This window comes from Coptis chinensis, chromosome 3, assembly GCF_015680905.1.
Source record: "Coptis chinensis isolate HL-2020 chromosome 3, ASM1568090v1, whole genome shotgun sequence".
NCBI classification, from domain to species: domain Eukaryota; kingdom Viridiplantae; phylum Streptophyta; class Magnoliopsida; order Ranunculales; family Ranunculaceae; genus Coptis; species Coptis chinensis.
Genome location: NC_141458.1, coordinates 104,468,459 through 104,480,865, shown reverse-complemented (window position 1 = coordinate 104,480,865; position 12,407 = coordinate 104,468,459). Strand labels below are relative to the sequence as shown.

Genomic DNA, 12,407 nt, shown 5'->3' with positions numbered 1-12,407 from the left:
GCACCACCTTCAACTTAGGGTAAGAAATGATCTGCAGTACGCGAAGACAAGGCATGATGAAACCTTCTCCACATTCTTCATCTCTTATTATATTATTGGAAGCTTTACTTCATCCCCATGTTCCTCCCACTCCGGCATTTCAAACAATGTAAGTTTCTTCAATACTGGGAACACTGCAACTGATTCTCCACCTTCTTCTTGAGCGCTAAGAGTAACAATATCATCAATTTGGAAAAGCTTAAGGCCCCAAAATTTCACTTGTCGTAGTTCAAGTTCTTCTAGAGTTTTTAACTTTCCGAGACCTGGTGGTAACATTTGCAATTTCATCAAATTTATAACAGTCAATGTGCGAAGCTTTGGAAAAATATCCACGCCTCTTCGGAACGGCAGATGCCACTCCTCCAACTCTCTCATATACCCAATCTGAAGCGTATGTAACTTTGGAAAAACTACTTCCGATTGTACTGAATCTTCACCACCAGTAGAAGTACCATCAGTACTTCCCAGTCCATAAAACTCGCATCCGATGTGTTTCACTGAGTCCAGCCCATATAATACAAGATCTTCAAGGTTTTGAAGTCTCCTCAAAGCAGGCAATTCCGAGCATTGATTGCAGTTTCTCAGTTCCAGTTTCACCAGATTGGGTAAATATGTATTAATGCTTGCCATCCACAACGGAAAATTATTCCCTCCAAATTATTCCCTCCGTAACCTTCTATCTCCAACACTGCCAAGTTTGTATGCGGCTGGAGATCATCCAAAACACTCTCTATCCTTTTTCTCTTTTCTTCTCCTGCAGGAGCATCCTGTCTTTCTTCAGAAAACACCAAAGCTAAGGACCGGAGCTTCTTTTTTTCTTTAGTTCTGCCGCTTTTGAGTCCGCCACTTGTCCCAATCCCTCTATTCTTAGTTCTCCTTGGATATGGTCTAGAAGTTTTAACTCTCCAATCTGGCATCCTTTTCCACCATCACGATCCAATACCACTTTACTTAATGTTCTAAGACAGATCAATCGCTCCAAACCCCGCGGAAAATAACTCAACCTATAAGTTCCTTTTAGTTCGAGATGTCTGAGATTACGTAATTTCCCAATTCCTTCAGGTAGTTTCATAAGAGATATGCACTCATTTAGTTCCAACGTCTGTAAATTAAATAGATTGCATACTGTTTCAGGTAATTCCTCCATAGTCATGTAAGACAATTTGAGGAGTCTCAGATGTAACAATCTGTCCACCTCATGTGGAAGTTCTAATCTAAAATAAGGGCTACTCAAGTCCAATACCCGAAGGCATGTCATCTGACGTATAATTAATTTAGGACGTGCACCAGAGTCATTAGCTACACCCAAATGACGGATCTTCATGTCAATAGCGGATTCACTCACGGCGAGATGTTGGGCAAAATCAAGCACAAGGTCATGCATCTTGCAACCAATGACGTTGCCTTCACTGTCTTTTTTAAAGTCTTGGAACAAAGAGCGCATCGCGAGATCATTAAAAAAGTTTGTACCCACTTTCTCCAGATCTTTTGAGCTATCATAGCCCAAAAAACCTTGCGCCATCCAAAGCTTGACCAATTCATCTCTATCTATTTCCGCATCATATTGAAAGAATGGAGGACAGTATAAAAAATCTTGATAGACAGCACAGTATGGAAAACATCGCTTCAAATGTGAGGGCAATGCATAACAACTTAATAAAAGAGAAGGTAAAAAGCCATGCTCATCTTCCGCCATTACTTCCCATATGTCGCTTGCCAGAACATCTTCCCATTCTTGTACGGATCCTTTAATGCGCATAAGACTTGCTACAATCTTTACCGCTAAAGGGACACCCTTACACTTACAGGCAATTTGTTTTCCAATTTCTTCAAATTTTTCGCGTTCGTCTTGTCTTTCCCTGAAAGCTATATGTTTAAAGAGTGACCAACATTCTTCATCAGACAATTGCTCCAACCTATGTATATAGGTGGAGACCATCTTCTTCGCAATGTTCTCATTCCGTGTGGTGATTATTATTCTGCATCCCTGTGCACCACCATCTAGTGAGACCTTCAACTTTCTCCAAATCTCTCGATCATAGGTCCATACGTCATCTAGCACAAGAAGGAACTTCTTTCCCCGTACGGATTCAGACAAACTTCTATGCAGATCTTGCCATACGTCATCTAGCACAATAGGGATATTACCAGTAGCTTCTTTAATAATAGATTTGGCCACCCTTTGAAGATCAAAAGGCTTCGAGACACAAACCCACATCAACTTTTCAAAGTTGTTCATCACTTGCCTATCTTTGAGGATTAGTTGCACAAGTGTCGTTTTGCCGAAACCCGCTGTACAACTATGGAGATGAGTGGAACATGTGAATCTTGATGACTACCCTCACTTAGTAACATGGTTACCATATTATTTTTATCATCAACACGACCATAGATCTCAGATGCATCAACAAAAGAGCTCGTTACTGGTCGAGCTTCTTCACGACTTTGCCTTTCAGTGAGATGTAGAGCTTTATTTTTAACAATCCGATCTAGTCTTTCATTTATATCCCTCATCTTATTACCCAACATCATGGCGTACAACAACACTTTTTAAACAAGAAAATTGGGAAAACAAGCAGGACCAACCCTTCTCACTGACAGGAGCATCAAGTTGTTGGATCTGTGAGCTGAGATTTCGGGTTTTCCACTCGTCCAATACATCGTCAGCATCATAGGAGATGCGTGTGAGTTGTTTTAACCAAACCTTCACTGCTTCGTTCTTGACTTGCTTTTCCTCGGCATCCTCAAGCACTCCTCGGATATGAGTGAGTGTATCTTCGAGTTGTTCGCTTTCTTTACGTACACCCGCCAATAGATTCACCTCTGTTTGGAGGATAGAACGCAATTGCTCCAACACAACAGAGATCACTGCATCCGCCATAGTGATAAGTGATCAGGTAATGAATATCACAATGAGAAGAAAAACAACAGAAAGAGAAGACGCTCAATTTGCAAATGTAGTCCACACAATTTCTGAGTAAACTATATCCCACGACCCACCCAACCTTTGTCTCAAACACCAATAATTCACATAGGTGGGTCAAGAGACGTTTCTCGAAAAGGACTTTGTTCAGCGACATTTGTATTGCGTGGTAAAGAAATGTCAATCAGCATTACAATAGATTCAGTAAAATTAAGGAATTGGGAAAGAGATAAATATGATCCTTTGGTTGAGAGGAATTTTGGAAAGCCTTAAGCACAAGCAAAAGGAAGCGATAACTCTCTTTTGTGATAGCAACTCTACAATTCCAGTCACGAAGAATCCAATTTTTCATGGTAGGACAAACCACATCCGGACGAAGGTGAAATACGTATGGTGTATTGCAAGACAAATGAGTAAGAAGAGTATGGAAGAAGAAGAGGTTTCTGAAAGGAACAAAAGGAAAGAATATGAAGTGTAAGAAGAAGTTTTTGGATCTACAGTTCTCTTTTTAAGAATATTTTTTTTTGCTAATCGACGAAAAGAATATGGAGTAAGAATAAAGTGTAAAAAAACGTGCTGTAGATTAAAGAGAAGACGCTCAATTTGCAACATTTAAAATACTCATATGAGTTTTTGCAACGTTTAAAATCTTTTGGTATAAATTCTGAACTCAACGGAGCACTCTATTGCAGTCTTGCTCTCCTGCTACTGACGCCTGTTTGATATGTTGCAAAATTTCCTTTTCTCATTTCGCTTGCGCTTAAAACAGAATTGAAGCATATCAACTTCTTTGTATGGCTTGGATTGACTAGTATAGATTTTTGTTGTAGTTTTTCGGTTTTTCCTGTCATTTGATATTTCATCCACTTCACTTATAACGAGTACCTTGATAAATCCTTGAAAACCCCCCCTTTTTTAACGGGAAATTAATTAGGACATTAGCAGAGGTTAGGTACGGAAATCATCACCTGACAACCGTGGAGATTGTTTACAACGCCATCTCTCTCGCCATTGCAATTGTCACTACAGTCGCTTTTATGCTAAGAGAGCCTTAAATACTGATTCTTTTGTATATATACAGATTCAACTAATCTCAGATCTAGAGAATTTGGAGACAGTTTCCACTTATTATCTAGTCATATCATATTTAAGTTTCTGTTACCCATATTTTTACAGACCCCCAACGGATTCTGTTCTTCAGCATCATCAAATGTGACTCTGCACGTTACTATTCTTCTTTCTCTGCACCTATAAATCTATAATCCTAGAGCAGTAGCGCTCATTTGTCGGGAGTTTGATACATTCACTTAATTACTTAAAGTATTTTTAGGAGAGATACCAAAAAAATACTAAATTTTTTAACCAAACCAAACACTAAACAAAAAAAACACCAACCATCTTTACGAGAAACATCAAATTTTCGATATCAAATAACACGGTTTTGGATAAACCGCGCGATATAGCCCACGCGGTTTTTTAAAAAACGTGTCACTTAAATCCATCTTAAAAGCCTAAGCACACGTGGTTTTAGCAAAATCGCGCCATAGAAGCCCACTTAGAAGTCAAAACTCATGCGGTGTTAGAAAAACCGCGCGGTTTTGGACGTGTGAGAGATTTGATACAATACCAAAGCTGGAACCAAATTTTGCCCAATTTAGTGTTTGGTTTGGTATTTTCATCAACATGTGACTCTCCTGAAAATGAAAAAACACCAAATTGTTAGGAATTTGGTGTTTGATGCTAGGAAAGTATTTCTCCTAAAGATGCTCTTAACACTTCAAAATTTCCACGGGAACTTGGAGAAACTCTCTAACACATTTTCCACTATTCAACTTGTCCTTGAAGATGCTGATGTTAAACAAACTAACGATAAATTCTTGATGATGACCGCGAGAAGTGGGACAAATTGAAATGTCTTCTATGTTGTGGAGTTAAAGGAACTTCAGTTATTGTAACAAATCGTCTGCAAACGGTAATAGACTCTAGGGTTAAGTAGTATTACCCCCCACTAGATGAACCAATTAGGATTTTCCCCCACTTGATGGGAAATTAGGATCCCCCAACACACTGTCAATTTGGTTTGACTGTTAACTTTTAAATCAAATGGCTGAAAATGACATAATTGTCCCCACCTAATTAAAATTGAACATTTATTTTTTAAAAACAATGAGGGCATTTGTGTAATTTACCTAGGGGCTAACTTAGACTCTATCACTCTACAACTAGGGGGTGGAATGGGTGGGCTCGGCTAGCCCGACCCTAAACATTTAAAAGCCTTTCGCTTATTAGAATTAAGCCAGCCCTACCCTAAAGTCCCCATGTATAAGTAGGGTCATAAGTCTAAATTTCAAGCTCGACCACCCTACCCTAAGCCCTCTTTAATGGTTTAGGGCGGGCCTATATATTTTATTCTTTTACTACATCGGGTTTTAAAACTCATTTATATTACAAAAATTTCAAAGATTTGCAAACTCAAAGTCCCACCACTTTGAAATTTTAATAACAACCAATCTAAGAATAATTTTGATAAGTCCAACAATTTAAAATGCATATCCACAATCTAATAAACTCAAGACATAAAGACTCATATTTATATTTCAAAATTACATCAAAATGCACAAGACACATTTTGGAATGAGCTTTCACCGACATAAATCCGTTATTTTTGTACTCAAATCTCACCAAAATTACATTTAACATTGAAGAACACAAAGACAAATAAGAGTATGGAATGAGTTTTTTACCGACGTCAATCTATTTTTCATTAGGCTAGTGCCCAAGGCTCATTATTGGTCTTGGCGACTAGGTTAGACGGGAGTTGTGAGGTATAATGGAGTTGTGAGATAGAAACAATTAGGTTTACAAGTTTTTATGATATAAGACAAGTTATTAAAGTACCCATACCTGTAGTGATAAATTACAAAAAATATCTTATTTTAATTGAAAATATGTAACAAGGAGTTGGATAGTTTTAGTTGTGATTTTATAAAATGAAATTATAACTAGGGCTTGGTTAGGGCTTAGTTAGGGTCGGCCCTACGCTTCGAGAACCTTTTAGCTCGACCCCGCTTTAGAAGGCATTAGGGGCTGGTCGACCCCTCCCTCTAAACTCTGTGAGGGCTTTAGTTGTAAGGGCTTTATAGGGCTTAGAGTAGGGTCGGTCAGGGCCGGGTTAGGGTCGTTAGGGCCAAATTCCCACCCCTATCTACAACCAGTTTAGACCCTCTCAGGTACGCGTATCATTAGTCCTACGCATAATTTGAAATTATTGTTCAAAGAATATGCATTTGACACACGAAATGAGGAGATCAATCCATGTTTGCTAGAAATTAGTCTGAACTCTGAAGATTATAAGCAAGTGTGGAGGTTCACAACTTAATCCATCTCTTAATTATAAGGTAGTGTTTAAATTGACCATTCTCGTGACTCGAACAACAAAGTTTTGCTAGTCACATACATTATCCAAGACACCACGTCCGAAGAAACAACAGTCAGCAATCAACCATCTTATTGAAAGGAAACGGCTACCACAAACAGAAAATGGAGTCTCCTGATTACAGAAAGATTTACATGCAGGATACAAACACTAGCCCATTTACGTCAGGTGTTGTGAGGGGTTTCAAACAAACAATCAGCTGCTCCTATTAAGTAGCTAACTAAAACAAATGACAAAATAAACCATCACCGAAAAGTCAGGCACTGGAACATTTTTCTTCACCCAAGTCGACATCATTATTCATGTCATCTCTCAGTTTCATAATGAGCAACTACCTTTTCTTCATCAACCACAGGAGATTCACCTTTTGTAACATTTTGCTCAAAATGTTCTTCCACTACTTCTAAACGCTCTTCTTTGTCCTTCGAGTCGACTGTGATGTGATGGATCTTTTCCTGTATTTTAGTGACACCCTTTTCCATGGGTTTTATTGCTTGGTTTATAGTCAGTGCGACATCCTTGACCACCTGTTATAGGATGAACCTTCTCATTAAGCTAGAACAAACTTATAGCTTTGTGTTTGTGTGAGAGAGAGAGAGAGAGAGAGCTCACGTGTCCACCACCTCCAATAACAATATCCTGAACACTCTCAGTGACACTTGTTCCAGGGGCCTCAACATGAGTTTCCATCTGTTTAACCATGGCGGGTTTCTCCTTCCCATCTTCCTCCAACTTCATTGTGGCTTTGATTTCTTCAGAAACGAACTTACCATGCTCATAAATGGGCAGGTAATGACATGGTTTAGCTGAGAAAACAAAAATATGGGCAACTGCAGCGATAGACATCTGCCAAACAAATAGACTGAGTTACAAATAGACTGAGTTTGAACATCAACACAGAAGTCAAGCATAGCATCTGGCACATATAAAAATGATAATGTGTTATGCCAGTGGGTCTAAAAAGCTTAACAATCGGACAGAGAACTTGGGAAATAAAGCTCGGGGGACATGTTAGCATTGATACTGTGACTCCAGATTTCATTTTAGTTATCAAAGAACAATTGCTTTAAGTCATAAGTAAACGAAGATGAAAAATACAGATAAAACTGAAATGGGAGAAGGTAATACAGAGAAGAATTTTAATAATAGCCTCTCGTCTTGTAAAACCAGTAGACAAAAGAATAACATCAACAATATATCGCTCCAGGAAATGATGAATGCGGAAGTGTGGCACTTTCTATGAAAAAATGGCATGTCCTGATTCAATCCACCAATACACAAAAAGAAGGTTACTTTGTTAGCTGAAGTTTAAGTAAAGAGCTTACTTCTATGCAGATTAGGAAATCCTGTAATCCAGTTTGAAATTTCCCTTCATTGGGCAGAACACGAATTGCACAAAGTAACGCTATACCAACACCTTGCCACCAAGTCGCAAACACGATAGCCTTAAAACTAATAAACTTTGCAAGTGGTTTAATAGGTTGTAGTCTCTGATGAGTCACATGGTAAAACTGCACAAGACAAAACAGAGCCCACATCTGACTGAAGTTCAATACTACTGCTAAATAAGGGTACCTGCAGGAGACAGTTGCTGCTGACTCAGATTAAAAATGACTATTAAGAGATAGAAAATGAAGGACAGACACAGGTTGACAATATACAGGGCCCAACTGAAACACTAAAGAACATGTGGAACAAATTGGACAAGATGAAGGATCAGGCAATATATCCTACACACGTCATAGCTTGGTAGAGTAACAAAATTGTGCCCACTTTTTGTTTTCCAGGGATCACTGACCCTTTTCAGAACTAGTTCAGTAGAATCATTGAAGTTCAAACGTGACTATCAAGGAAAGTCTTTTTGGCATCCATCATCCTCTGTGAAGCACTCATGCAAGTGTATAGAGACATACCCATAGTGCCACTTGAATTCTCCGTCGCCGTAAACACCAAAGAGTTCTAACACAAAAGCTAAGAATGCACAAAATGTCTTCAAAATCATCTGGGTCATCCAAAAGATGTTAGAGATATAAATACTCATTATACACTAACACACCTACATCAAATAAAAAGAAACAAGAGGGAAAGGCAGGTTATAGATGTCATCTTACATATTGTACCAGACCAAATTTAACTATCGTATACAAGTTCTTCCCCATGACATTTGGTTGGTGGAAGAAATAACGAAAAGATCTGTTCTTCAGAGCCACTTTATTTTCTTGTCCTTCCAGCAATGGTTCAGTGAATTGTTTTTTTGTTTCATCCTCGAGAAGTCTCACAACTCTTTCCTCGCCACCTGCACAATTTTCGTATTAAAATTGCAACAATTTGGTAAATACAAATTGCAGGTAAACAGACAAACAACAACAAGAGCATGACTAGAATAAATTTGTAAGTTTTGGCAAACATGATAGGTAGCGCCAAGAATAAATGTGCATAAGTGAAATGGGAAAAAATTGAGATAAGCTAAATTGTAATTGCTGAAGCTGGGATAAGAAAAGAGAATAAAGATGAAAAGCTTACCAAGGCAAGCAACCAAATACCTTCCAAAGGAATACAAAGCAAAAGCTTCATAACAATTTCTTAAGATGTCACATGCGAGGGAAAGGTTTGGATTCAGCAAAGATATAATCTGGATAAGAAAAACCCAAAAATCGAAACCATCAAACTGTTGACATGTGAAACATGCCTGGGAAAACTAGAGCTGCTTCGATTACATGTATCAAACACAACTTAGACAGTCTACTTAAGGATTTAATATTAGCTTCTGTTTTTTGTGTCTGACAAACTAATCATTTTCCATTTTTGGGTAGGGACGATTAACTGAGGTTCACAAGTTTGTTCCAAGTAAATTGTCAATCATTTGAAAATTTTGAATAATTAATAACAGCTGAATTAGGCATTAGAAATTTAATGGCAAGCTAATTAATAAATGACACCTCCATATATATATATATATATATTTATTTATTTCTTACATACGAATTTCTCGAAGAACTAAGTTACTACGAGTCCATGACATGATGAAACCATAGCAAGGGCTAATTTTCTTGTCTTCGAAACCTGGAGTTACATGAACTCCTTGAATCTCGAATAAAACTTCAGGGATACTTTTAACCAGGAGCAAATACTTACCGATTCAGTTGCATAGACAGGAACCATGAAGAGAACGGCAACGATCCATTTTTGTTCCTAAGATTCAAATCTGTGTTAGATTTTAATTTTCCTTCCATTTATTCAAAGTGGGAAGAAACAAAACTACACTCCAAGCATTAAAAGGTATTTTCCAAAGGCAATATTTTGCTTCTTCAAACACGGCCCCAGGGGGGGGATGGAAGGTTTCCATGGCGGAGTGGCGAGTCGGATTGAACGACACATCAGGCCATGTCCAACTAGGACGGACACAATATGCACATAAAGAGATTTGAACATTCATTCGATGTTTACAATGGAATCTGATTAACAGATAACTAATATATGGAAGCGCAGTCCACTAGTTAGTTCTGCCTAAGAGATCACTCCTAAAAGGTCAAAAAAACGCAACATAAGTGTACAGTCACAATCAATATATTGATAAAGAACTAACCGCGGGATTGGTGTATGATCGGAGATGCTGGAAAATCAGAAAAATGGAGAGGACTAACGCAACCAGTGCGAAACTTCCAGCAATAATGATAGTAGCTGGTGAGTGTAGATCCCTATATACTACTTGAAAATATAAATTGGAGCTAAGCGCCATTCACAGATGTCTTGTACAACTGACAACTTGAACAGGCAATGGATTAAACCTGACATGAAAAACCATAAAATAAAAATATTACCTACTTGAACATAACACTATTAAGACATCAATCTTCAGTCTAAATAAGCATTAAAACGATTAAGCTAGAAAAGCTTTTATGGTGGTGAGTAAATTCAAACACTTTTTAAGGCGGGAAAGAAACTACTGACCTTAGAGCTTTGCAACTCCATTATATATGCTTTGCGTAATAATGGACTCAATCTGGAAATGGATTAATTTTTTATTTATAGAAACAAAAAATCTAGGCCTATCATTAGCGTGACTGGCCACGTGGAGTCATTTGGTTGAGAGGAAAGGTAAACTTGACAAGTGTAGTATTTGGTTGTACGTGTGTGTGTCAATCGAGGCCACTCATCAGACAAGGGTGCGTGTGTATTGCTCCAAGATGTACTGCAATCAAATAATACAATCGTCTTATAAAAAAAAATTATTTGTCCTATCACAATTTGAATTACATCAAGCTTAAACATGGTATTTAAAATTATCTGATATGTATTTTAAATTGTTAAAGTTGTATTGAAATTAGTTGTAATCAACATATATTTTTTCCGTTTTTGAAGTTGATGCTTTCCACATTGTTTTGGTCTCTCCAAAAATTTATCTCACTTTTAATTGGAATTTTGTAGATTTCGGATGAATTTTAGTTATTTTGATTAACCCACTATTCTTTTGGTAACTAATTTAGTACGTAATTTATTTTTTTGTTAGTAGTTGGCTTTTTTAGTTGGGACTAATAAAAAGAGGTCAAAATTGTAAAGTCGGTTTGAAATTTGAGGCATGATGTCAAATTTCGCTTTTATGGAGGAAAAACAAAAAAAAAGTTTGCTATTTCCTCTAAACTTAAAAAAGTTGCGTTTGTGTACCTATACCCAATTTTCTGAATAATAATAACCTTCATCAGGAAAAAAAATCATAAAAAGAAGGGTTATATTGACATACCCCCCCACCACTAGTTGCAATTAGGATTACCCCCCCATTATAATTGAAATTAGGATTTCCCCCCCAACTTGACAGTCAAAAAAAGTCAATTAACAGTGGACGTCAGTTGACTAGTTAAGGATCGTAAATTGTCATAAATACCCTTTTTCTTTTGAAATTACAAAATTTGCCATAGGCCCTGTTCAAAGGCCACAACTCCAAATAACTGCTGTTTGAGTTTAGAATTTAGAATTTGTTAGTTTATGAAACGATGCCAGAGAGAAATGAAGTTTCTTGGAGTACAATGATTGCAAGGTATAGTCAGAATGGTGATGCCGAAGAAGCATTGAAATTATACATGAAGGGTTCAAACCGAACCTTTCGTGTTTTTCCAGCATTATTAGTGCATCGGCTAGTCTTGTGGATTTGAAACTTGGAATGAATATCCATGGGCATATGATAAAAAGTGGGGTGGAGAGGGAGGTTTTTATAGGGAGCCCTCTGATTGACATGTATAGTAAATGTGGGAAGGAGGAAGATGGTCGGCGAGTTTTTGACTCTATTTCGGAGAAAAATGTAATTTCATGGAATTCGATGATCTCGGGATATAGTCTAAATGGCCAACTAGAAGAGGCTGAGGAGTTGTTTGAGCAGTTACCAAAGAGGAATATTGTCTCTTGGAACACAATGATCTCGGGTTATATACGTAATCCAGCAATCGCGGAAAAGGTGTTAGAAGTATTTGACCGATGCTTTTATCGGGGAAAATCCTAATGGTTTCACCTTCTCAAGTGTCCTAAGTGCCCTGCGGTAAAGCAAGCTTGGCTTCCTAGAGAAAGGCAAGGATATCCATGGTAAGATCATTAAACTTGGAATACACTACGAGGTCTTCATTGGCACCGACCGACCGATATGTATGCCAAATCTGAGACATTAAGAGCTCTAGAAAAGTTTTTAAGAGAATGCAGAGAAGAATGAAGTCTCTTGGACTGCTATGATACAAGCACTTGCGTAAAATGGATTTGCAGAGGAAGCTTTTAATCTATTTGAAGAGATGGAGAGGAGATCACCGGTGGCTCTAATGAGCTCACGCTCTTAGCTGTTCTTTTAAGCTTTTCTCATTGTGGGTTTGTTGATAAAGCCTTTAGGCACTTTGAAACAATGGAAAGGGTTTATGGTATAAAGCCGAAGGGCAGACGCTACACATGCCTGGTTGATTTGCTGGCCATTTAGTATTTTGTCAAAGACTGATTCTCACCATTTAGTATTTTATGTGTAACTAACTGCAT

General features: G+C 37.8%; 3 protein-coding genes across 4 annotated transcripts; all 3 read right to left on the bottom strand.

Moving 5' to 3' along the window:
• Nucleotides 1–832: 832 nt before the first annotated feature.
• LOC147512457 (disease resistance protein RGA2-like) lies at nt 833–2,278 on the bottom strand. Its single transcript, XM_086598731.1, has one exon. It carries the CDS (start codon nt 2,276–2,278, stop codon nt 833–835), a length of 1,446 nt encoding a protein of 481 aa, XP_086454857.1.
• A 279-nt stretch (nt 2,279–2,557) lies between these two features.
• Nucleotides 2,558–2,920, bottom strand: LOC147512456 (disease resistance protein RGA2-like). Its single transcript, XM_086598730.1, has one exon. The coding sequence runs from the start codon at nt 2,918–2,920 to the stop codon at nt 2,558–2,560; it is 363 nt and encodes a 120-aa protein (XP_086454856.1).
• Nucleotides 2,921–6,446: 3,526 nt separating this feature from the next.
• On the bottom strand, nt 6,447–10,473 carry LOC147512455 (protein LAZ1 homolog 2-like). Of its 2 annotated transcripts, XM_086595460.1 has the most exons (9): nt 10,350–10,473; nt 9,985–10,186; nt 9,534–9,590; nt 8,922–9,030; nt 8,510–8,694; nt 8,312–8,400; nt 7,724–7,973; nt 7,011–7,244; nt 6,447–6,925 (listed from the first exon to the last, which is right to left on the bottom strand). In XM_086595460.1, exons 2-9 carry the CDS (start codon nt 10,135–10,137, stop codon nt 6,704–6,706), a joined length of 1,299 nt encoding a protein of 432 aa, XP_086451586.1. In that variant the 5' UTR covers nt 10,138–10,186; nt 10,350–10,473; the 3' UTR covers nt 6,447–6,703. The 2 variants fall into 2 exon arrangements, with proteins under 2 accessions (XP_086451586.1, XP_086451587.1); XM_086595461.1 differs by lacking the exon at nt 9,534–9,590.
• Nucleotides 10,474–12,407: the final 1,934 nt, after the last annotated feature.